This window comes from Hemiscyllium ocellatum, chromosome 36 (genome assembly GCF_020745735.1).
Source record: "Hemiscyllium ocellatum isolate sHemOce1 chromosome 36, sHemOce1.pat.X.cur, whole genome shotgun sequence".
In the NCBI taxonomy this organism is placed as follows: Eukaryota; Metazoa; Chordata; class Chondrichthyes; order Orectolobiformes; family Hemiscylliidae; genus Hemiscyllium; species Hemiscyllium ocellatum.
Window position 1 is genome coordinate 5,345,625 of NC_083436.1, and position 27,136 is coordinate 5,372,760.

At 40.4% G+C, this 27,136-nt stretch overlaps 1 protein-coding gene across 1 annotated transcript in view; it reads right to left on the bottom strand.

Moving 5' to 3' along the window:
• Window positions 1-7,020: 7,020 nt before the first annotated feature.
• The window catches only part of gask1b (golgi associated kinase 1B), a 45,510-nt gene continuing 25,394 nt past the window's right edge, over window positions 7,021-27,136 (bottom strand). Inside the window, exons 3-4 of the mRNA XM_060851531.1 lie at window positions 20,099-20,325; window positions 7,021-9,914 (exon numbers count right to left, since the gene is read on the bottom strand). Coding sequence (XP_060707514.1) covers window positions 9,707-9,914; window positions 20,099-20,325 — 435 coding nt within the window. The 3' untranslated portion in view covers window positions 7,021-9,706. The remainder of the gene's footprint in view (window positions 9,915-20,098; window positions 20,326-27,136) is intronic.

Sequence of the window (27,136 nt, forward strand, 5' to 3'; positions counted from 1 at the left end):
TTGTACATCCTTATCAAGTCATCCCTCTTCCTTTTTCTGTCCCATGTGAAAAGCCCTAGCTTACTAGGTCTTCATAAGACATGCCCTCCAATCCAGGTAGCATCCTGGTAAGGAGAAAGTGAGGACTGCAGATGCTGGAGATCAGAGCTGAAAATGTGTTGCTGGAAAAGCACAGCAGTTCAGGCAGCATCCAAAGAAGAAGGGCTTATGCCCGAAACATCGACTCTCCTGCTGCCTGACCTACTACGCTTTTCCAGCAACACATTTTCAGCATCCTGGTAAATCTCCTTTACACCCTCTCTAAAGCAGCGACATTCTTCCTATAATGAGGCGCCTAAAACCGGACACAATATTCCAAGTATGGTCTAACCAGGCTTTTCGAGAGCTGCAGCAAAACCTTGCAGCTCTTAAACTCAATCTACACACATGGACCCCAAGATCCCACTGTTCCTCCACACTGCCAAGAATCCTATCTTTAATCCTGTATTCAGCATTCCAATTCGACCTTCCAAACTCAATCACTTTGCATTTATCCAGGTTGAACTCCAAGAAGATGGGCAATTTTCCAGAGAGTTTTTAAAAATTCATTCATTGACTGGGCCAGCCTTTCTTGCCCATTCTCAATTGCCCAGAGGTACTTAAGAGTCAACCAAATTTCTGGATTTGCATATAGTCCAGATCAGGTAAAGCAGATTTCCTTCCCCGAAGAGTATTAGTGAACCAGATGGGTTTTTTCCCACCAATCAACAATGGTCGTATGGTCATCATTAGACATTATCATCTTTCTATATATAGGGTTCAAATTCTATAATGCTGGGATTCAAACCCAGGTCCCCAGAATTTCTGAATTTATAGTCTCATGATAATGCCAGTAAATCAGTGATTCCCTAGAAATAGTGTGCCTCCTTGGAAATATTGATTTTAGTAGTGACATGGAAATGTGATTGAAAGCTCATATCAGGGTCAAATATGATTTGTGAACAATCTGGTTCAGCTTCAGACTGTTGTCAGGGAAAGGGATGAATTCAGTGGCTAGGCAGCAGAGTTTGTGGCAGAGATTGAAAGCAATTGCACTAGTCTGCCCAATATTTAGTTGAAGAAAAGTTCTCCTCATCCTCTACTGGATGAGACAAATAGTTTCACTATTTAGAAGCGCTGGAGAGATTGAGAGAGATAGCAGTGAGATAAATCTGGGTGATACTAACAGATAAGTACTTGGGGGATACCAAAGGAGCAAGAGGAGAAACCCATCCATAGTGATTCTCCAGCTAAGATTAAATATGTAAGTGAGAAGATTTGTAGCTCTGGTGCTCGTTGTCTAGGTGACATCCTCAGTGCTTGGGAGCCTCCTGTGAAGCACTCCTGTGATGTTTCCTCTGGCATTTATAGTGATTTGTATCTGCCGCTTCTGGTTGTCAGTTCCAGCTGTCCGCTGCAGTGGCCGGTAATGGGTCCAGGTTGATGTGCTTGTTGATTGAATCTGTGGATGAGTGCCATGCCTCTAGGAATTCCCTGGCTGTTCTTTGTTTGGCTTGCCCTATAAGAGTAGTGTTGTCCCAGTCGAACTCATGTTGCTTGTCATCTGCATGTGTGGCTAATAAGGATAGCTGGTCGTGTCGTTTCGTAGCTAGTTGGTGTTCATGGATACAGATCGTTAGCTGTCTTCCTGTTTGTCCAATGTAGTGTTTTGTGCAGTCCTTGCATGGGATTTTGTACACTATGTTGGTTTTGCTCATGCTGGGTATTGGGTCCTTTGTCCTGGTGAGATGTTGTCTGAGAGTGGCTGTGGTTTGTGTGCTGTTATGAGTCCTAGTGGTCACAGCAGTCTGGCTGTCAGTTCAGAAATGTTCTTGATGTATGGTAGTGTGGCTAGTCATCTGGGTTGTGGCATATTCTCATTCCGTTGTCTTTCCCTTAGGCATCTGTTGATGAAATTGCAGGGGTATCCGTTTTTAGTGAATATATTGTAGAGGTATTCTTCTTCCTCTTTTTGCAGTTCTGGTGTACTGCAGTGTGTTGTGGCCCTTTTGAACAGTGTCTTGATGCAACTTCTTTTGTGTGTGTTGGGGTGGTTGCTTTCATAGTGTAGGACCTGGTCTGTGTGTGTGGCTTTCCTGTGTACCCTTGTGGTGAATTCTCCGTTCGGTGTTCTCTGTACCATCACATCTAGGAATGGGAGTTGGTTGTCCTTTTCTTCTCTCGAGTGAATCGGATTCCTGTGAGTGTGGCGTTGATGATCCAGTGTGTGTTTTCTATTTCTGTGTTTTTAATGATTACAAAGGTGTCATCCACATAGCTGACCCAGAGTTTGGGTTGAATTTGTGGTAAGACTGTTTGTTCTAATCTTTACATTACCGCTTCTGCTATGAGTCCAGAGATGGGTGAGCCCATGGGTGTGCCGTTGATTTGTTCATATATTTGGTTGTTGAATGTGAAGTGTGTTGTGAGGCACAGGTTCAGTAGAACACCAACTAGCCACGAAACGACACGACCTTAGTAGCCACACAAGCAGATGACAAGCAACATGAGTTCAACTGGGACAACACTACTCTTATAGGGCAAGCCAAACAGAGAATAGCCAAGGAATTCCTAGAGGCATGGCACTCATCCTCAGATTCTATCAACAAACACATCGACCTGGACCCAATATACCGGCCACTGCAGCGGACAGCTGGAACTGACAACCGGAAGTGGCAGATACAAACCACTATAAATGCCAGAGGAAACATCACAGAAGCGCTTCACAGGAGGCTCCCAAGCACTGAGGATGTCACCTAGACAGGGGACGAAACATCTGCAATTCAAATTCCCAGCTCGGCGAACAGAACCAAAACATTAAATATGTAAGAATGAAACCAGACAAGTATAGTCCCATCCATTTGGATACTGGCATAGAGCCACTGAAGGGAGTTGGTATGATTACTTGGGTCATAACTGTAGACAGGAGAAAGTGAGGACTGCAGATGCTGGAGATCAGAGCTGAAAATGTGTTGCTGGAAAAGCGCAGCAGGTCAGGCAGCATCCAAGGAGCAGGAGAGTCGACGTTTTGGGCATGAGCAGTTTTTTTCGCCTCTCATACACATGACCCATATCACCTTGGACAGCAGCTAAATGCATGTGAACATAAACACTTCTAAGTTATCATCTAAGTTATGCAACTTTATGTCTTGGACATCTCACTGCTCCTTCATCACTCCCTATTGAACAGCACTGTTGCAATACCTTCAGAACATGTGGTGGTTCAAGCAGGCAGCTCATCATCAACTCTGAAGAAGGTCTCATGCCCAAAACATTGACTCTCCTGCTCCTTGGATGCTGCCTGACCTGCTGTGCTTTTCCAACAGCTCATAACTGTAGACAGGTTGACAAGGATAATGAGGGATAGTTCACTTTGGTAAGAGCCATTATGTTTCTGTGGTAGGCAGTCAATCTGATTGATGGAAATCAAATTTGGAGTTATGAAAATGATGGTCACAAATGTGAGAGGTGACAACATGTTCCAAGGAAAGTGGAAGTCACTGGTAAGGTCACAATTGTTACTTATTCTTGATTGGTTGGTTATTTCTGGATGAGTGGTGCTGGAAGAACACAGCAGTTCAGGCAGCATCCGAGGAGCAGTAAAATCGATGTTTCGGGCAAAAGCCCTTCATCAGGGTTGATGATGAGCTGCCTGCTTGAACCACCACACGTTCTGAAGGTATTGCAACAGTGCTGTTCAATAGGGAGTGATGAAGGAGCAGTGATATGTCCAAGACATAAAGTTGCGTAACTTAGATGGGAACTTAGAAGTGTTTATGTTCACATGCACTTAACTGCTGTCCAAGGTGATATGGGTCATGTGTATGAGAGGCGAAAAAAACTACAACAAATTCCTGCAGTGCAATGTACAACAATATTGAATTTATGGTTAAGGTGATGGATCGGGCAATGATCAGGTGACTTGATCAGATAAATGAAAAGCAAGTGGACACGCACACTAACATTGCAATGAAAATAGCATATAGACATGAAAAAATTATTTATAAAAAAGATTTTCTTTCAAAGAAATGTGATGTCAGACCCTTGATCAACCACCATTCCTGCATTACTGATTAAGATGGCATTGTCAATGACCAATCTACCACATTTTGATGTGCATTTGATGTAAGCATCAATATTCCTAGATTTGGTAATTACAGTAAAGAAGGACTATACTTCTCCGATATGGAGGTGGAGAATTGGAAGATAAGTTTGATGCAGCTAAGCTTATGCAAGATGAAATAAACCAGCAAAAACAAATGCTCCAAAAATCTATTTCATGCCCAATAAAAACAACAGATGAAACCATTTTTTTTTCTCTGATTGTTGAGACAACCATTAATGTTCTCATTATTTTGGTTTGAACTGTAAATTAAAGTTAAGAATTGAACCTGGGAAAGCAGCTTGTTTTAAAACAGAAGGAAAAAAGTCAGATCTTTGCTGTTGGAAACTGGCCTGGAAAATACCACAACTTAGTTACTGATCTAAGAACATTGTAGAAAAACCAGCAACAAGCTGTTGGTATGTTTAAGGCTTGCACTGATTGGATGTCAAATTGGTCAATTAAGGGAAGATCGTAGCTAATGAGCCAATGACAGAGAAGGTTGATTGAAAAGATAAAAGAAGATAAAAGAAGACCAGTTCTGACTGGTCTTCGTGGGACAACAGGAGAAGATATTAGTCTGTCTTTCTTTTGTTTTGCTCTCTCTAGTTTATCTCCAGTTATCAAATTGTTGGGAATGTTCTGAGAAACTAATCTGAGCCTGTAAGAAAGAAGTAAATATTTCTCCATGTCTGATGAAACTGTCTGAATTGCCAGTGATTTTGCAATTCAAATAAGATACGCAGTTCTACCTGCCTGTAAACAATCCATTATTCAAGGATGATGCTGTCAAAACAGAACAGTCAGGAAGATTTTACATATTTTGTAAATCTCCCTTACTCATCTCTTTTGACACCATCACCTTGTTGTGCTCGCTTTACTTTAATTAGTTTGTACACTTTTGGATTATGTGTTATTTTAGTATGACCCCTGTCATGCGACTCTTACACTTATTATGTTATTCCAGCCATTTGTTTTGTCTTTAGCACCATCTTATATTTAATATTCTGTAATTATCTCTCTGCCTCAATTAATCGGCTCATAGGTCAACCCTTCGCTTGCTATTCAGCTTTTGACACTTTACTCACACCGTTTGATGCTTTTGATCACTTGTAAAGACTTGTTATTTAGCCTGTTGACACTCCACTCACACCATTTATATTATCTTTTGACATTCTTAATTGTCTGGAATTATCTTGCAATGATCTCTCCACCCACAAATTCTGTGCCTGTGCATTTCCTTCCACTTCATCCAATGGAGCAGCGCCCTAACGTCTTGCGATTTCAAATAAACCTGTTGGAACTGTAAACTGATTTTGTGTGACTTCTGACTTTGTCCATCCCAGTCCAACACCAGTACCTCTACATATTTTGGGTCATACTGCCTAAATCTGGTTGACATTCTGGGGACAATGTTCAGCCTCTGTTGGCTTGGTTTCTGTTCCCTTCTATGTTCTCTTCCATAACAGCTTGTTCTGTTCATTGCTTTCTCTTCAAACAGCAATTACAAACTAGGGTGTAGGTTTGCTCGCTGAGCTGTAGGTTTGATATCCAGACGTTTCATTACCTGGCTAGGTAACATCATCAGTGGCGACCTCCAAGTCAAGCGAAAGGTCTTTGGGCAGCTATCCACTGAATGACTAATTGTTCAGGGAATAAGGGGTAAGGTGGGGTGGAAACTGAGACACACCATAGGAGCATGGTAGGTGATAAATGAAGTAAATTTGATAAAAATAGGGCGAGAAAACTTGCTGGGCCTAATGGTGAAAATCTCTTAGAAAAAGACTTGACTTAATTCAGACTTCAATGAAAATGTAAAGTTCAGGCCAACATTTATTCTGTATGAGAGGTTATTGCTGACTGGTTGGCATGTGAAATCTGATTAATGTAGACTGGATTGGAGAATGCACCATTTAGATGATGACTTGGCAGATAACTGACAAATTTTGTTTAAATTTTAAACCAAGAATTTTGATTCTGATTGATCAAGATATTGTCATGAGTAATGAACCATAAAATGGTTGTCATCAGTTTTGTTGAATTGAAACAGAGGTGTAGTGTGTACATGTTGTCTCTGTCTGTGAAGAACGGGGTCTATGTAAAATATGTAGCTTCCAGTATATCACACTGTGGGAATAACTGACAATCCTAAATTTGTTCAAAAAGAATGGTGCTGGAAAAGCACAGCCAGTCAGGTAGCATCTGACGAGCAGCAGAGTTGATGTTTCGAGCATAAGTTCTTCATCACATTCCTGATGAAGAGCTTATGCTTGAAACAACAACTCTCCTGCTCCTTAGATGCTGCCTGACCGGCTGTGCTTTTCCCGTGCCACACTTTTTGACTCTGATCTCCAGCACTTGTTGTCTTCACTTTCTCCTAGTTGATGAATTCTAAATTTGTTGTCATCATAACTCTTTGTGCAGTTGGGATTATTAAACAAACGCTGTCCAACACAGATTCACATCCAATGCTGAATTTTGGCATGAATAGGCATGATTGGTACCTTGATTGTTCAAAAAAGACAAAGAGGCACGTTGTTTGATACATCCATCGGTCTTTGGGAAGCCCCAGGCTAACATACTTAGCATCACACCAACATAAAAATTCATATGGGTCTAAGGTTGACACTTCTGGTCTTGAAAAATGCCCACTGACAAAAAGGTATCTCAAAACTGAGAAACAGATGACATTCACTGTATCTCGCTGCACAAAAGATATTCACCACCAACAGGGTGCAGCTATTGAGGCAATAAGATGTTCTGCTTCTCATACAAAAGAAAAATGTAGGCCTGATCAGTGTAAAACAAAATGCTTCTTTTTCAACAAAATTCAAGTTCTGTACTACCTGAACACCAAACGACATATTATTTGGTGAAAGCCAAAAATAAATATGCCAAAATACTGTGTATAAATTACTTTAATTTTTTGTGGCAGCATATAGTTTAACCGTGAAAAGACATGTAACACGTTATAATCAAATCCTGAAATCTAAAATGTCAATGTAAGTTCTTAAATATAACCTACACATTCATTATACACGTGTATTAATTCAAAATAACAATATTTTATCATATCGTTGGTCAGTGCCTATCCCCAAGTAAGTTTATCCATATGTATTCGGACCTACATTTGCTGTCCCTGCAGACAAAGGTTTGTGTACAATGTTCATGGTTCGTCTTAATGCATCATATCAGTTGACAGCAAATGTTTCTCTACAGATTGACATGGGCCAAATCAGTCTGAGTTGGAATTGTCCTGCTACCATGCTGCATAATCTAAAAGTTGGCAAAGTCTTGCCCAGTGACAGAATAGATTATTTATGTCACATTACAAAATACCATCCTTTTAAAATATCTGGTGAATCACATGAAGTTTGTGGGCTGTTTGAAATGATAAATAAAGGTTTATGATCTTCAATATCCTCAAATAGGCTTCTTCTAATGTCCAATCCAAAGGTTTCTCCCGTTGTGATGAGACCTTTATTGGTCAGACCATTGAGTATCAGGGTTGGGAGGTCATGTTGCGGCTGTACAGGACGGTGGTGAGGCCACTTTTGGAATATTGCTGTAATTCTGGCCTCCTTCCTATCGGAAGGATGTTATGAAACTTGAAAGGGTTCAGCAAAGATTTTGCCAGGGTTGGAGGATTTGAGCTATAGACAGAGGCTGAATAGGTTGTGCCAGTTTTCCCTGGAGCGTCGGAGGTTATAGAGGTTTACAAAATCATGAGGGGCATGCACAGGGAAAACTGACAAGGTATTTTCCTGGGATGGGGGAGTCCAAAACTAGAGGGCATAGGTTTAGGGTGAGAGGGGAAAGATATAAAAGAGACCGAAGAGGCAACTTTTTCACGGAGAGGGTGGTGCCTGTATGAAATCAGCTGCCTGAGGAAGTGGTGGAGACTAGTAAATTTAAAAGGCAGCTGGATGGGTGAATGAATAGGAAGGGTTTAGAAGGATATGGACAAAGTGCTGGCAAATGGGACTAGATTAGGTACGGATATCTGGGCGGCATGGACGAGTTGGACCGAAGGGTCTGTTTCCATGCTATATATATCGATGATTCTATGGCATTCTTTCATAATGGCTGGTATCTTTGTTGTTTGGGTCGAGTGGTATATTGACATGCAATCATTGCAGTATTGTTATTTTTGGGAGGAACTTAATTACTCATTAATACATTGTGATACCATTGCTTCATACATTGGTTCCCAAATGTCTATCATTTCTCAATTTTTCAACCACGGTAATATATACATTTACTTTGAAAGAATTGTATAATTTGCAGGTATTATTGAGGTTTATGTGCATGTTAGAAAGAAGTCCAATTTAAATTAATGTGTATTTTTGTTACGTCTTTGAGCTGATGCCAGAATTGGGGTTTACAACATACTTTTCAAACTGTAACTTCCATGAATTGTTAGTACACTTTATTGACATAGGATGGAATGTTTTATTAAAATTCAGTGAATTGATAACGGTTTCCTGGTGTTTTAATTGTGCTGATTTTGTTCTGTATTTAATGACAAAATAATATGTTAAATTTGGGAAATCTCAAAAGTGATCCTATAATTCTTACCTTAAGCAGTAAAAGATTAAATTGTTCAAATATGCTACCAAGTCCAGGAGGGCATACTTGAGAGTATTTCCAATATCTGTGATGGAGAAAAGTAGACTAATCTTTGAAGAATGTAAGAACTAGGAGAAGGTGTAGGTAATTCAGCCCCTTGAGCCTATTCCATCATTTGATATAATCATGGCTAATTTCATCTCAGCTTCAACTCCACTTTCCTTCCCACTGCCCATTACACTTAAAGCCGTGAGTAATTAAAAAAATCTATCTCCTCCTTCGATTTACCCAAAAGAAACAAACATCAGTTTGAGTTAAAAATGCTGGGAACATGCTGCAGGTGGTTGATAAAAAGATTTACGTTTATACAGTGCCTATTGCATACAATTTATTGTTCTCTCCTCGGATACTGACTGATCTACTGTGGTGCTAGCATTTTCTGCTCTTATTTCAGTTAGGCAGTATTTGTATGTTCTTGATTCTTTACCTATATCCAAATTCTAAATCTAATGGTAGTGCAAGAGCTCAGGTCTGCTTGTCTACCATAGGTGACTAATGAGGAGTATCTGTGCATTCTTTAAAGGAGGTGTAATCTCAGAGCCCCCTGCAAGCAATCACTAGTCATATACCTCACTGGGAAACTAACTGATTGAGACGTTGTTGTGGAAAAACCCAATTAATTCAGGCCTGAACATCACATCACCTCATCAGGCAAAAAAACCAACTTCATAAAAATTAAGCAGAATTTGATAAATTTATTTCTTCAGTATTTAGTGTTTGAAAACACTTTCCTAGAATTACTTTCCTCCTTAGGCAGTTTTGCTGGCAAATAATTTATGAGTTGCCTCAACTCATGTTGTCTCTTAAACATCAGTCATACCATTTGATGACTGTAAGTACTTCTATAATATAAAGTTTATGTTTGATGAAATTAAGAGAAAATTCATAACAGCAATAAAGCACAAGGTTGAGGAGTGAACCTATATTGTAACTGATATTAATCAATAGTGCAAACAATTACTCATTCATCGGGAGCACCTTGAATCCATGTGCATTAATATAAGTAAGAAAAATCATTGCTCTCCTTTCAATCACATCAATCAGTTTCTCAATTCCTCTGCGACCTCCTTGACTTTCCCAATAAAGTTTGTCAAGGAACAAGGACTGAAGAAGCCTTTCTCGAAGATGTCCATTCTTTAGGACGGATACAGCAGATTCTGGAAATCTATGGAAAAAAACAAAATTTATTTTATAAGCTGTTCATTATTGTTTTATTTAGTGTACATAATCGAAATATAAGCAGTATTATGTATCCATTGCAGGATGAGCTAAGCTGACTGGAAGTCACCTATATGAGCACTGCTGCCTCACAGCGCCAGAGACCCGGGTTCAATTCCCGCCTCAGGCGACTGACTATGTGGAGTTTGCACGTTCTCCCCGTGTCTGCATGGGTTTCATTCGGGTGCTCCGGTTTCCTCCCACAGTCCAAAGATGAGCAGGTCAGGTGAATTGGCCATGCTAAATTACCCGCAGTGTTAGGTAAAAGGGTAATATAGGGGAATGGGTGTGTTGCGCTTCGGCGGGTCGGTGTGGACTTATTGGGCCGAAGGGCCAGTTTCCACACAGTAAGTAATCTAAAAAAAAAATGATGTGAAATTCCATGATCGCATTTTCATTTTGTCTCAAAAGTATTGGACTAGCCTGAAATATTTTTCAAAGTATAGCTGTGATTGTTTGAGTAAATTAACCAACCAAAAATTTATCAAAGCTACACCTCATAGATAGGAATGAGGTAAACGATTAAGATTCTGTAATTGATAACGTGGGTGGCACGGTGGCTCAGTGATCAGCACTGCTGCCTCACAGCACCAGCGATCCAGGTTCAATTCCCGCCTCGGGCGACTGTCTGTGTGGAGTTTGCACATTCTCCCCGTTTCTGAGTGGGTTTCCTCCCATAATCCAAAGATCTGCAGGCCAGGTGAATTGGCTGTGCAAAACTGCCCATAGTGTTAGATGCATTAGTCAGGGGTAAATATAGGGTAGGGGAATGGGTAGGTTACTCTTCAGAGGGTCGATGTGGACTTGTTGGGCCAAAGGGTCTTTTTCCATACAGTAGGGAATCTAATCTGATCTGATCTAATTTCTCAAGTAATAAACAGCCTGAGTATTCTTAAATAAGCTGAAAATGTGTTGCTGGAAAGGTGCAGCAGGTCAGGCAGCATCCAAGGAGCAGGAGAATCGACGTTTCGGGCATGAGCCCTTCTTCAGGAATGAGGAGAGTGTGCCAAGCAGGTTAAGATAAAAGGTAGGGAGGAGGGGCTTGTGGGAGGGGCTTATTCTTGAATAAGTATGTCGGTAATTCCCCTATATCTCGCCTCTACCTCCACTCTGACCTCAGAGCCTGATACCTGTACATATGTCTGTACTTTAAAACTTCCACAGGGTCCAACATGCATACCACATCCAATGACCCAAGGATTTGGGGCCAGTGTTGGACCGTTTTTCAGTAAGTATGCATCTCGATTATGGGCTCAAATCTTGGAATAGGAATATGGACCCTCAATTTCCTGAGTACTAGTAGCTGACCCAAAGTAACTTGTACTCAAAATATGATGAAGATAGTACACTTACCAAACATTATGCAGGAGTACATATACTTATATAACTTCCAATTTTCAGCAAAACCACAGATTTATTATTAATGTTGACGGAATTAATGTTCATGTTACATTGAGCTCCAGCCAATCTATTGATGTCATACACAACCTGTGGGTGAATATAGTGAGTTCTACACTTGTCACAGTAGGGAGCTGATGAATTTGTCCATGCTTTTGAGAGTCCTAGTAATTATGCCTGACCAGCAATATAACTGTTCTTGTTGCTGTCATACCATGAACCATATTGAAAAGTGCTATTTTGTAAGGACATCTCTACAATTGATCATTAGGTAGGTTCTAGGCAAAGTATAGTGAAAGGAGGATTGGTGGCAGTGAATATTTCAAACAATCCTTTCTCTGAACCATATTCTGGCAGAGGTGGCAGATACCATGAGGGGCCAGTAGCAGCAATCAGGGTTTCACAAAAGCTAAATTGTGGTTATATTGTGCACTAGGTTTCAGTTAAGGATTGAGAATGGCTTCTCTTGCTTCTATTTATTAATGTATTTCATGCATTCTCCATAAATCTGTCCTTGTAGTAAACTCAGTACATGCCTTGAAAAACCTTCCAAAATATTTAGTAAAATATTTAACATTGCATATTTTAATTGTCTATAAAAGCATCTGTAACATTTTAGTTTTAGAGCTTTCATCTGATCATGAAATGGCCCAACTTTAGGAAGGAAAACTTAATTAGCTTTTCCAAAAGAGATACCATCACAATCTGAGAAGCTATTTCCAGTGTTTCTTTGTTTTCAGTTGCTGGCTTCCTACATATTCAGGATGTGCCGTTGCTGCTCAGAAGACCAGATGTTTGGTCACCTTTAACCTAGATTACGTGACATCAGACACGGGAAGTATGTTAAAGCACACTAAAATCTGGATGCTACAGCACCCATTTTTTGAGGATAGGGGGGAGACAGTAGAGACAGGTGAATCAGTATGGCTTTCCACACACAAGAATGCTTTATTTGAAACTATTCTTCTAGGCTTCACAGTGAAAACACAGACCAGTACTTGGCACTTCACAATCAGACTGACTGTTGGCCCAGTGCAGTGTCCTCACCTGGCTATCTTTATCCTCTAAGGACAAAGAACTTGTCAGTTTTACACTGCACAGGAAACGTACAATGTGTCGTACATCTGGACCCTCCACAGCAGCCAGCATTGACCTTTCCAAATCGACAATTTCAGTTGTTGATCTCAGCAACCAGCCCACTCAGCTTAGTTCCTAAGTAACACTCAAGCATTCCCATTTTCCCAAACCACCTCCTCCAGCTTCAATCCCAAGTTTCACTGATGAGTCACCAACCATTATTTTGCTCCCAGCATATTCACCCCCTCTTTATTCCACAATGTGTCATGAATTATCACTTAATTTTTTGGTATGCAAGAGATCTTGGCTTTTGGATTATTGTTCGAAGACTTCCCTACATACTAAATACTCGGCATAGTCTGAACATTCACAGGTATCCAGTATAGACTTCTGTGAAGGCAATATAGCTCTCAGCACCAAGTTGACTTTGCCCTCTCCCTACTCTTCAAACCATTCTGAGACCACTATTATTGATATGAAAATCTTTGCTCCCTTCTTACATTTCTGTTATGATCTACCTTGTTCTATCAATCATCATCGGCAGTCCCGCGGAGACAAGGATGCCTCTCTTCCACTCTCAGGATGCGTCTGTAAGTGGCTATACAGATCAATACAGCTTCTGCAGGCTCTGTTACCCTTGGGGCATGTGATGGTCATGGGAAGGGGTGAGTGGGATATTGGTGTAGCAGCATGCTCCTTTCACTGTTTTCGCCTGGCTTCCATTTTTTTCCCGATGGTGCTCGATGCCTTCCCGATGTTACTCCTCCAGTTTGGACAGTCTTGAACCAGTGATTCCCAGGTGTTTGTGAGAATGTCGTACTTTGCCAGTGAGGCCTTCCTGAATGTTCAGCTGTGTCTTTGTTGTTCAGAAAACCAGATGGCTGGTCATCTTTAACCTAGATTACGCGTCATCAGATCACTACAACAGAAATTTCACTGGAAATATTTTAAAACACATTAAAATCGAGATGCAACAGCGCTCATTTTATAGGGTAGAGAGGGAGACAGTAGGGATAGGGGATTCAGTGTGGCTTTCTACACCTAAAATCACTGAAGTGCTTCCTCTTACACTTGGGACTCATCTGCCATTTCGAAGCTGGGAGTACAGCATTTCCATCCTTATTCTTCTTCCCTCGGAAAGATGTCCCATATGAACATTTGATATAGGAGCAAAAGTAAACCTTTCAACCCCCTCATGTCTGCTCCACTGTTCAATAAGCTCATAGCTGATCTGCCTGTGTTTCAAATCCCAGATTTCTGTTTACCCCAATAACACTCTACCCCTCTACCTAACAAGAACAATCTACCCCCGCCTAAAAATATTTGATGATTCATCGCTACTACCTTCAGAGGAAGAAAGTTATAGATTCACACAACCTCAAGGAAAAATATACTCTCATCTCTGTCCTCAAATGGCAACCTCTGATTTTAGAACAGTGCCCTCGAGTTCTGGACTGACTCACAAGAGAAAATATCCTTTCCATGTCCACCTTGCCAATGCCATTTTGGACCTTATACATTTCAGTCAATTATCCATCACCCCTCACTCTTCCAAACTCCAATGGAAATTAGCCCAACTTGTCCAAAATACGCACAAAAGACAACCCACTCACTCTGGGTATCAACTTATTAAACCTCCTCTGAAATGCCTTCAATGCATTTATAAGCTTCCCAAAATAGGGACACTAAACTTGCACAAAGTGGTCTTTCAAATGTCCTGTCCAACTGAAGCATGACATGTTTACTTTAATGTTAAATTTATCTTGTACTAAAAAATAGAATCCCCTTTTAGTCTTCCTGAACATGCGTTGTACCTGCACAGATACTAACTTTTTGTGACGCATACAACAGAACATCCATCTTCAAAACAGAAGACAGAAGGGTCATATGCAAAACTACAGAAGGGTCCTGCTGTTCACCTCAGGGAAGGTCATTGCAAAAATCTTCCTTACTAACCCCCCTCCCAATGGATGAAGAGCTCTTCCCAAAGTCTCATGAAGATTCCATCCATCAGCAGGCATGATCTTCATGGCAAGTGGAGCCCAAGAAAGGTGAACATAGTAACCTCTATATGTGGCATTCTTCAACTCTGTCAACCAGAAAGGACCTTGAAGCATTCTCTACAAATTTGGCTGCCCACAGAAGTTCATCACTAAACTCTACCTGTTGCATGGCAACATGCAAACCGTCATCCTCACCAACACATCCACTACAAACTCAGTAAGTGCAAACTAGTGTCAAGAAAGACTGTATCGTTGCATCAATACCTTTCACCATTTGCTCACTGCAACCCACATCCATGAAGCTTCTGGCTGGAGTGGAACAAACCTGCAGGACAAGCAGGAAATTGTTCGATCTCCAGTCACTGCCAGTCCAGGATCAAAGCCACTCCAGACTCTCTCATCAAACTGCAATATGCAGACATTTACATGCACAGACATTTACATTCAGCTCCATACTGACAATGATGCATTCACAAAGGAAATGCATAGAAATGTACCATTGGCAATAATCAATGGACCAGCTCCTCTGCCAGCCTGTGCTCCAAATGGAGCACTGCCCCCATACTATCAAGGCCTACAAGGAGCCACCGGACAATGTGAGTGACTTCTTATTATTTGGGAGTCTCCTTCCATGGAGAGCAGATGAGGAAAGATTAAATTCAACATCACTTCCATGTGCAACTGCAGCCTTCCATTGTCTGAGAAAAATAGTGCTCAATCACAAGATCTCAAACTAGACATCAAATTCAAGGTCTACAGGACTGCAGTATTACCCATCTTTCTGCATGTGTAGTTTGGAAATGTACAAGCAGACAACTTAAATCCAGAGAGAAATATACGAGCAATGCTTCTACATACTCTTACGAATACACTGGTAAAATCAGTGTTCTCGCTCAAAGTTACTGTCAATCAGCTGGATTGGGATTTTTTTTTAGATTTTATTCTCTACAGTATGGAAACAGGCCCTTCAGCCCAACAAGTCCACACTGCCCCTCCGAAGAGAAACTCACCCAAACCCATTCTCCTACCCTATATTTGCACCTGACTAATGCACCTAATACTGTGGCCAATTTAGCATGGCCAATTCACCTGACCTGTACATCTTTGGATTGTGGGAAGAAACCGGAGCAAACCTATGCAGACACAGAGAGAATGTGCAAACTCCACACAGACTGGCGGGAATCAAATCCATGACCCCGGTACTGTGAGGCAGCAGTGCTAACCAGAGTCACCGTGCCACCCAATCATCATTTGCATTCAAGATCACATCATTTGTATTCCTGACACAGATCTTTAAAAATGAACTCTCCACTCTGAGCTTTGTCATGACAAGTTGAGGCCAAGTGCAAACAGTTGAAGCAGCTAATGAAAACTCAACTCAAGTATCAAACAGCTCCCTTCCCCCAGCCTTGGAATGCTATGTCCAATGCCCAACTTTGAACTGTTTAGTCACCTCAAAACTAAAATTCCTGGGTGAAAGAAAGTCATCCTTGATCCTGAAGGTTATTCTGAGGCGGGTAAGAAAACTGTCAGCACCTCCCCAGTTGTGAGGAGTGACAGCGAGGGAGCCTAAAATTTCACAACACCACAAGAGAACAAAAGCAGCCCTATTAAAGACTCCAACTTGGCACTTTGCGGTTCCTATACCAGCCTTCAGTCACTGTCTCGAGAGCGACTCTAACCCACTTCCACCCCAGAGAGAACAAGAACTACTCAGGATGCATATTCCCAAGTTATGGGCGACAGGCCAGGAAATTCAGGAATTAAGCTATCTGATGCGGGAACAGAAAGCTGGTCCTTCCACTTAGATTTTCTTCCACCTTCACTGTCACAGATGATTGTCTCCAGATTCCCCCTTTACCCTCACTGTTACTGATTATTCCACTCAGATTCCCTCTTCACTCACTGTGTCTGATTATTCTGCTCTGTTTCCCAACCAAGGACCAAATCTTTTAACGTCACATCTTGTGTAATTCATTTATGTTAGTCAACAGGAATTTAAGGTATTCATTCATATTGGAATTATAACAAGTTGAGCAAGTACATCAGTGAGACAGAAGTTATTCTTCAGATGTTGTGTTATTGCAAGGAACTGATATGATGGGTGCTGTACAGCAAGCTTACTAAATTAAAAAGACATTGAACTGGAATCTCTATTTTTTGGCATTAAAATATTTTAAGGAGCATATTGAAATATGTACAGTATATCACATATTCCTTTACTTACAGTTTATCAATTGATGTATTTCTATTCATTAACAACTTTTATGCTGAAATATTCTGTTCATTTACTCCATATGTTAAACAACATACCAACCAAATATTTTATTCATTGACATATTTACATTCAGTAGAAGAGGCTGCAAGTACTGAGCTGGAATTTAAAAAGCCTAATTGCTTTAAGTGATGTTACAACAATGACACAGTTATTTGTCAGTGTTAAATTAACAGTCTTGTTCAGTGTCAAAGCTTGTCGCCAATATAGCCAGTTGGAAACATCATTGGAATGTCCAACCTTTGATGTTGAATTTCCAGAAGAATATGAGAATCATTTCTCTTAATAGAAACAATTAGAACGTGTAAAATAACTTGTATTTGAATACTTAACTGGATGGTGATCAGAAAGAAAGGGATGGAAAGGACTTCTATTTTGTATATTTTCGCTACTATAATAAATATTATGTTCCAACAGGCAATGTGATTTTGGAAATTCCAGTTTTTGAATATATTGGGTAGTATACCAAGTTAGAACAGCATTGCTGATCCTTGTGAAAACAACCTGGATGATCAGAATCTAGCTGCCTGGACTGCGAATGAACATTGACAGTTAATGGTTCTTGCTGCATCTCCATGCCAGTTGTGGAGCAACTAATCAGTAGCCTCTTCTCATTCTGCACAAAATAGTGCACCTCTTTCCCAAGTCTGTTTCTTGCATTATAGTTCTGATGATTCAACTTCTAGTCTCTTTTCAGCAATATTTAAAGAATGACAATGTTCCCTGGCGATGGTAAATGAACTGGAATAAAATCCTAAGTTCTTGAATTCAACCATTTGAATAAAAGTATTATATCCTAAAAAAAACCGTTCACGATTTAATTTTCTCATATTTTGGTTGTGTCATTTTCATTGAGTTTTATGATGGATTTCTCTCCATGAGGCCTAGCAAGTTTTCTCAAGCAACTGTCTTATTAACTACCATGCCTCTGTGGTGTTCTGATGGTTATCTGCTTCTTCCACTCACTGCTGCCAGGATATTCCGGGATTCCTGGTGCCAGGACCACCTATAAATAGTCATTGCCAAATATTAGGCGTTGACTGACAAAGTTCACAATATTTGTCCCAGACATACAAATAAAAGGAAATTGGAGCCAAACAATTGCAAACAGGTATCTGGAGGTCTCAGTGGATGAAGTGGTACAAAAGAGGATCATTGTCCTCTGCCAGAACCAGCAGAGGACACCATGATCCAGACCATGCCAACCTGATTCAAGGTTGCCAGCTGGATCTCAACTATCTAGAGGAATGTGTAGCAATGAAGTCGAATGTCACTGGCTTTCTCTGGTCTGCCAGGGTGGATGGCACTGTTTCTCTCTGCTATCTCATACTGTTTCTCTGCATACCACCTCTTACCAAGGCTCATTGCTCTACTCTCATTATTGCATCAATACCTTCCCTCCCTCACTCACTTACCAAATCCCCCATTTTGTTAACCCTTCATGGCCTTTGTGCCTTCTGCTCACTCACCAGGACACTTTACCATCTTCAGCTATCATTTCCCCAGCAACCTACATCTCACTGAATCCCTCCTTTTGTATCATTGCAGGAGCAAGTGGCCCACAGTGGGTCAGAAAGAGGCTGAGATGGGTGGTGGCATACCCACTGCCATGAAGTGTGCCCTGGGGATTGACAGGAGCTAGTGGCAAGCTGGAGTTGTCAGATACCTCTGAGAATTCTCAGTGTTCGGCTTCTATCCAGCTCATAGAAGGATTGCAGCCTGCAAATGAATGAGGTATGATTAGGTAGCAGTGAGGGTCACGTTAAACAATATTGTAAATGTCATCTTCACATTTAGGATTTAGTTAGAAAATGCAACTTTTGGGTCTTGACCATGAGTATGGCCTCATCTGACGTCTCACCACATCTCTCCTGACAATTTCCCAAAATTCTTTCCCATAGTCCACATTGTTCAGGGCCTGGGAAGATTCTGCCCTCAGAATATAGCAATAGTACTGATTTAAAATAATTTAAAATGGTTCCAAAAATTATTGATGAGGGATTTTGATGAGAAAAATTGCTTTTAGCAAATGAAAATACTTTGTTTCTCTTTTCCCTATGTCAATATTAACATTTCATATTATTCACTGTGTCAAAGTAGGTTCCAGAAGAGCTTCGCTGCATTTATCAATGTTGAGATTTCACTTTTGGCAATAGTTCATATGACAGGAAAACTCATATGTTCTGACATATCCAGAACAAGGGACCTATTCTCAGCCAGCTCAGTACAAGGCACAATTGCATTCAGCAACCTGTGCTTGTAAGGATATGAAAGTCAGGCATTTGTCAGACCCATTTGTCTGCTATCATGTGATTTCTGTTGAAATCCAAGTGTGAGGATATTCATCAGGCAATCATGGCAGCAAGGTCTCCTATGAATCTGCTTTCCATCATCTATATAAGTGATTTGGATGTGAACATCCAAGATATAGGTAGTAAGTTTGCAGATGGCATCAAAATTGGAGGTGTAGTGGACAGCGAAGAAGGTTACCTCAGAATATAACTGGATCTTGATCAGATGGGGCCAATGGGCTGTGGAGTGGCAGATGAAGTATAATTTTGATAAGTGTGAGGTGCTGTATTTTGGAAAAGCAAATCAGGGCAAGACTTATACGCTTAATGTATAAAAACACTTTGGAGTCATAGTTCCTTGAAAGTGGAGTCGCAGAGAGACAGAATAGTGAAGAAGGCATTTGGTATGCTTTCCTTTGTTGGTCAGTGTATTGAGTTATAGGAGTTGGGAGGTCATGCAGCAGCTGTGCAGGACATTGCTTAGACCACTTTTGGAATACTGTGTTCAGTTCTGGTCTCCCTACTATAGGAAGGATGTTGTGAAACTTGAAAGTGTTCAGAAAAGATTTATAAGGATGTTGCTAGGGTTGGAGGATTTGAGCTACAGGGAGATGCTGAATAGGCTGGGGCCATTGTCCCTGAGGGGTGACCTTAGAGATTTAAAAGAGACCTAAGGGGCAACTTTTTCACACAGAGGGTGGTGTATGTATAGAATGAGCTGCCAAAGGAAGCAGTCGGGGCGAGTACAATTGCAACATTTAAAAAGCATCTAGATGGGAATATGAATAGGCAAGGTTTAGAGGGATATGTGCCATATGCTGGCAAATGGGACTAGATTAATTTAGGATATCAGGTTGGCAGGGACGAGTTGGACCGAAGGATCTGTTTCCAAGCTGTACAGCTCAATGACTCTATGAATGAAAAGCCTGTATCAATCTCAGTCAAGGTTAACGCATGATGAAGAAGAACCAATGAACTCACTCCACCACTGACGTTCAGTAGCAGCACTAATGCATTATCTACGAGATGCACAGCAGACATTAGACACCACCAGGCTGATTATTCTCATCACAAATATCATACTCACTCAGTTATTCCTTCTAAAACTTTAAAATTTAAATTATCTTCATTTCTGTCAAAGTAGCCTTTATTTTTTATGAATACTAAATGCCGATGATCATCTTCTCTGGATATGATATGGACTAAATTGATGTTGTCCTGATTGTCACAGTTCACGTTCCAGCCATTTCGAACACAAGTATCCTCTTTTCTGGGTCTGAATCCACAGCAATTTCTGTCAAGGCGATTATAAACCTGAAAGAACAAAGTCTCTATAATGATATTGAAACTACAATCAATTCATTATTTAGATTTCAATATCAATTGACAAACACAGAACGAGGTACAGAATATTATAAGTCTATACATAATTAGGCCACACAGTAATCATTCCAAATAAATAAATTGTCTTTAATTTTGAAATTGTACTTGAGAAGAAATTGGACTGTTTTATGATTACCTCAATACTGTGCATACTCAACAGTATTCATTCCATATTTGACAAATAAAATATCTAACTGAGTGCCACAAACATCGAAAATATTGGAGAAACTCAACAAAACTGGCAGAATCTTTGGAGAGAGAATGGTATAATTTTTTTAAAAATTGACCTTGAAACATTAACACTGTTTCTTTCTCCACAGATGCTGCCAGACCTGTTGAATTTCTCCATCGTTTTCTGTGTTTGTTTCAAATTCCCAGAATCTGCAGTATTTTGCTTTTGCTAATCTTCTCTTTATGCTAAGTCAAAGATTCTTAAACATGGTTTTGGTTTTGTGGGTTTACAAACCAGCGAGCAGACCAAAAATAATGTATTCTTTATTGTTAATAGTCTGAATTCTGGTGCTTCTTCTTCCAACTTATTACCTGCTTATTTGTCTACAGTTCCTATCAGTAAAACTACATTTGAAATTATTGATTTCAGAGCTTGAAAATTTGATTCAGGTGCTTTTTTAAGATTTAAATAGACTTTGGGTAGTTAATTTTGCATGTGCTTCTGTTTTAATGAAAATGCCATTCATAGGATTAAGAAGTTGACCTAATCTTTCTTTAATTCATTTTGTAATACCAAATTTGAGACATTTTCAAAAACATCCAAATTAAATTTTCTGCTGAAAACTAGAATGTTATTTCTCTTACAATCAAAATTTCTTTGCAATTTACAAACATTCAATTGATGCCAAATGCACTGTCAGAGATTGGCACTCTGCCTTATTTTTGACATAGAAGGAAACATTATAGGTACTTTGATGTGCAATACTTATTGTACCAACACTATTGAGTAGATTGTGCACATTGAAATAGGCTTTCCTGTTTATACATTAGGTCAAATTCTCCAAGGAATTGCAATCTCATGCATATTGCTATTCATCTTTTTTTGAATGAAAGATGGGGCTTTTCTGAGAGTGGATTATGATCGGACCTCCCTCAGAAATGTGCAGCCAGTCTGACAGTTCTTTCATTACATAGAACTGTTGGAGGAAGGCAACTCATGTCTCCTTACCACAGCAGTTAGTAGCCATATTCTGAAATTAACAAATCCTGACACCCACTTTGACAGATATTATCAAATGATAAGGATATAAAGTAAGTGTGATATTGGGGTGCTGGGAGGGTAGGGTCCCAGATGGATAAGGGGGCAGCGTGCCAGGTAAGCAGGTTGCCAGATATAGCAAGCCAGATGAGTAGGGTCTTGGGATAAATAGGGTACTAGCTGGACAGAATGCTAAGTGAGAAGGGATTAGGATGTCAAATGGGTAGGGGACCAGGGTGCAGGGAGGTGAGGGAAGTGATACAATGTTTTGGTAGGTTGGCAGTTAGGGATGGGGGGGTGGGGGGGGGGGCGAGTTATTTTTGGATCAGGTTTGGCAGTTAGGTTTTGGGTCAGAGTATGATGAGGTTGTCAAGTCAGGTCTGCCCAGGGAAAGGTGGTGTCAGTCGACTCCAGTGGAGAGATAGTGGAGTCGGGCAGGGGTGAAAGAGGGCTCGAGTCCCAGGAAGAGTGATGCCAGTTCAGTGTCTGGGGCCTGTAAAGGATCAAAGGGAGGTTTTGTTGTGGATATGCGAGATAACAATAATGTCTGTTCAATAGTTGCTCAATAGTTGCACTTAATAGTCTTGTTTTTCCTGGGAAACTAATTTACTTAATTTCATTATCATCAAAGTCTCTAGTGTAAATGGACACTTTGGAAGGTTTCAGACATCAAGAACTTGCCTAACTTCCTAGGCAATTCCTGTGGAGTATGGTATCACAAGGTCCTCATCTATGCTGGAGGAATTAGCCTTAAATCCAGACCATAATAAATGTATGAGTGGAACTGGTGCCAAAACCTACACTTTCAGGGTTTGGTGTGAAATGATCTTCATGTGGTTATGAGGGAGCTCAGGAACTCATTTAACCTTAGTTTGAATTTTTATACTTTAAGTAAATGTCTCAATTATTCAGTCTTAGTATGACTGAAAATAAAATAGGAGAGGATCTTACCAAATTTTGGAAATCATAGATGATCAGAGTGATCTCTAATAATAATTTATAAAATTGATAAGAGATTTGTAGGTGTCTGTACTTGGTTAAAACCTTTGTATTTCTTGACTTCTTTTTGTTCTGATGAAAAATCAATGGCCTAAAATACTAAATCTACTTGTCCCTGCAGGGATGCTGCAACTCCTGATGAGGTGCGAACATTATGAAGGTTATTGTCACCTGATGACTACCTTGGTAGTCAATGCCATAGTCTCAAACCAGAAACTACTGCACAAGTACCACCACCAGAGGCCCGTCTTAGAACAGAATCCCTACAGTGTGGAAGCAGGTCATCGATTCATCGAGCCCACACCGATCCTCCAAAGAGCATTCCAGTCAGACCCAACCCCTACCTGATCCCTGTAAACCTGCATTTCCCATGGCTAATCCATCTAGCTTGCACATCATGGACACTATGGGACAATTTAGCGTGACCAATTCACCTGACCTGCACATCTTTGGACTGTGGGAGGAAATCGGAACACCCGGAGGAGACCCACACAAACACGGGGAGAATGCCACAGACAGTTGAACAAGGATGGAATTGAATGTTGCTCCCTGCTGCTGTGAGGCAGAGATGGTAATCACTGAGCCACCATACTGCTCCCCATGCCATCGACTGGCAAAAGGGGTAACTCTTAAACCAACAGTTTCCAGAAGCATTAGTTAGTGCTTACATGTAAAAAAAAACATGCTCTTTTCAATGGTATAGAGGGTGTGCATCTGTTGTGGAGCTTCCAGATCTCTAACAGGTCAAAACACATGAGCTGAATGCATTTTTCAGTAGCTCATGTTGAAGAGTTAAACATTTTAATGGTTTTCTGGGTTTGTTAGGCATCTACATGAACTAAAATAATTGTTTGGGACACTTAGCCTTCTGATTTCAGTTGCTTTTATGTACTCTTCTTCCTGTCATTCCCATTGTCACATTCCCAATCCGGGAATATTTTTTCCACTGTTGCAACTCCTCTGTTAATCTTCCAGAAATGTATATGTAAGAAACTGACTGGCATACCAGCATTGAATGAAATCTTGTGGCAGTGCCAGCAATGTGAGATTTACTTGAACCTTGGGAATTACATAATTTCTATTCCAAAAAAAATGTTGAAAGCTAGTTGTTTCAGACATTCATTACGCAGGAAAGAACTGGGAAAGGAAATGACTAACTAACTGTTATCTATCCAAGAAATCATTGACATTTAATTTCAGATTCTGTCTCCTCAGAAAATAGTTTTGTAACAGCTCAGAGAAAAGACTTTAAAGCAAATACAAAAAGACTGTTTAGATTCTTGGCTTTGAAAAGAAAAAATGCGGAGCCCTTGAAATGTTGGAAGTGCCGGTTAACTACGTCTTTTCCGCAGACATTTCAGTCTGGATATCTTTGAAACAGCCATGAAACCATTGTTGCTTAAGTACAACATGTCAAATAACTGACATTCCTCTGTTACAGGGAAATACTAGTTAACCCAGAAAGGGGCGAGGAGTGCAGATGAATGCAAGTTAAATACAACATGTTGCATCTTGGTAACCTAAACAAGGGCAGGGCTTATATAGCTAGTGGGTCGGGCCCTGGGACTCTTGTTGAACAGAGAGACCTCTGGGCTCAGGTGCAGACTTCTTTCAAAGTCACAGGTATACAAATGGTGAAGAAAGCATTTGGCACATTGGTCAGAACACTGAGTATAGGAATTGGGACATCATGTACAGGACATTGGTAAGATCATACTTGGAGTACTGTGTTCATTTCTGGTCACCCTGCTATAGGAAGGATATTATTAAATTAGAGAGATGCAGAACAAATTTACAAGAATGTTGCTGGGACTGGAGGGTTTGAGTTATAACGAGAGGCCGGAGTGTAGGAGGTTGAGGGGTGACCTTATTGGGATTTATAAAATCATGAAGGGCATGGATAAGGTGAATAGTCAAGTTCTTTTCCCCACAGTAGAGTAGTTGGAAACTAGAGGGCATAATTTTAAGGTGAGACGGGAAAGATTTAAAACTTACATGAGGGGTAACATTTTCACACAGAGGATGGCTTATATGTGGAATGAATTGCCAGAGGAAGTGATAGATGCAGGATACAGTTACATGATTTAAAAGACATTTGGACAGGTACATGAATAGGAAAGGTTGAGAGGGATATGTGCCAAAGCAGGCAAATAGGATTAGTTTAGTTTGGGAAAACCAGGTCAGCATGGATGAGTTGGGCCAAAGGGTCTGTTTCCATGCTGCATGACTCGAAATGGTTTATTTAAAGAATTCAATCCACAGTTTTAATAATTTTTTGTCCTATTTTCCAACACCCTGTAATCATACTATGCCATCTGCCAATACAGGGTCCAGACGTTTCAATCGGTATCTATCACATTAACCTATGGGACTTTAAATCTTCTATTTTTGTTTTTATTCTTTTATAAGATTTCAAGAGGCATCTCTGGAAAGTTCAACATTTGTTGCTCATCCCTAATTGCTCTTGAACTAAATGGCTTGCTTTTCAATTTGGATTTCATGTTCAGTTAATAGTTAATTGCATTGCTGTGGGTTTGGAGTCACACACAGACCTGACCAGGCAAGGACACAAGATTTCTTTCCCAAATGGACACTGGTTATTGTATAAATCCATTTGCTTCACCAATCATAGTTGTCACAGTCACCATTATTGAGGCAGGTTTCATATTTCAGATTTATTAATTGAATTTAAATTCCAACAGCTGCCACGGTGGGATTTGAACTCTTGTCCGCAGAACAGAACAGCTTAGAACTTTGAAATAAAACTTGACATCCAGGTAATTCTTATAGACTCTATAACAATGCCTATTAGATAAATATTCCCTGTAACTAGTCGCTGTAATAAAATTCTTGTTCAATAGAGGAACCAATTTCTTGTTAGACCAGCAAATTCACCAGAGTATTAGTCTGCATTGTAGGTGCAGATAAACCAAGTTTGCGCCTAACCATGGGGAGGATTTAATGGCACCATCTCCAACTGTATAAGGATTTACAGGGTGTGCTGGGTCTAGTGTGATAGAGGGAAAAAAAACACATTGATATAGAGTTATTGATAATTACTTGGATGTGAAGTTTTACTTCAAGGTCCTAAGCTGTTCTGTTGATAGGTCCTTTCATAAAGAATGATACTTAAAACACTCCTCAAATTTCACCCTTTCAGACCCTGACACCTTTGGCTTCTGGATTACTCATCCAGTGATATTACATGTCTCTGGATGATTTTAACCGATCTGTTCCAGCAGGTGGTCAGTTAAAATGAGCCAGATAACTTACCTGTCCTGAATAACCTGTAATATTTTAACCAGTTCCATGAAGCCAGGACAATGACAAATGATTAAAGCTAGCTGGGGGCTCTTTAACATTAAGATGTCGAGATCCAATTAGGACTGAACTGCAATTGTTACAAGGAGTTCGAGTAGAAAGTGAAGTGGACCTGCTGCCAAGCTAATGCAGTGAAGCGGGAGATCAAAGTCAGCAAAAGATCAAAGAAAATATTATTTTTATATTCTTCAAGAGGCCAAAAGAAAAAGATGTTTCCTCTAAGCCACACAGGAACACAAATGAAATCTCAGGAAATTTCAAGTCTCTTCCTGTCAGGATCTGCTATGCACTGCCACTCAATCACATGGACCCACACAAGACACCCCAGTAACTGATAAAACCACTTAACTGGTGTGAGGAAATAGCCCCTTGGCTATGTGAATGTTACTGCTGACCCAAATGGGTAGGAAGTGAGTGGGCAGCATTTAATTGAAGCTCAGGAGTTAAAATATCCCAGTCCTCTTCATTGTTGAAATGGATGAGTTTTGAACTGATGTAATAACTCACCTCTGACATACTGAGCTGTAGTTATAATTGAGATTTCAGTCTAAAAGACGCAAGATTAATTTACTAACTCAATGGTTCTCTTTTTGTGTTGCTGAGCCAACAATTACGTGTTCAGATTTACCTGGTCTTTGATCCTTTCTCAATCGTAATACTGAGAGAGTTCACTGCTATCATGTGGAATAATATTATGTAAATTGAACAATATATAATGGCTAACCAAATTAATCTCTCCTGATTTTACTTCAGATCTGAAATCTATATAAGTAGAAATTAGGTACAGTATGTAATGGAGGACTGAACATACATATAGGAGGAGAAAGTGAGGTCTGCAGATGCTAGAGATCAGAGCTGAAAATGTGTTGCTGGAAAAGCGCAGCAGGTCAGGCAGCATCCAAGGAACAGGAAATTCGACGTTTCGGGCATAAGCCCTTCAATTGGAACGAGGAAAGTGTGTCCAGCAGGCTAAGATAAAAGGTAGGGAGGAGGGACTTGGAGGAGGGGCGTTGGAAATGCAATAGGTGGAAGGAGGTCAAGGTGAGGGTGATAGGCCGGAGTGGGGTGGGGGCGGAGAGGTCAGGAAGAAGATTGCAGGTTAGGAAGGTGGTGCTGAGTTCGAGGGATTCGACTGAGACAAGGTGGGGGTGGGGGGTGGGGGGGCGGAATGAGGAAACTGGAGAAATATTGGGGAGACAGGCCGCCTACTTG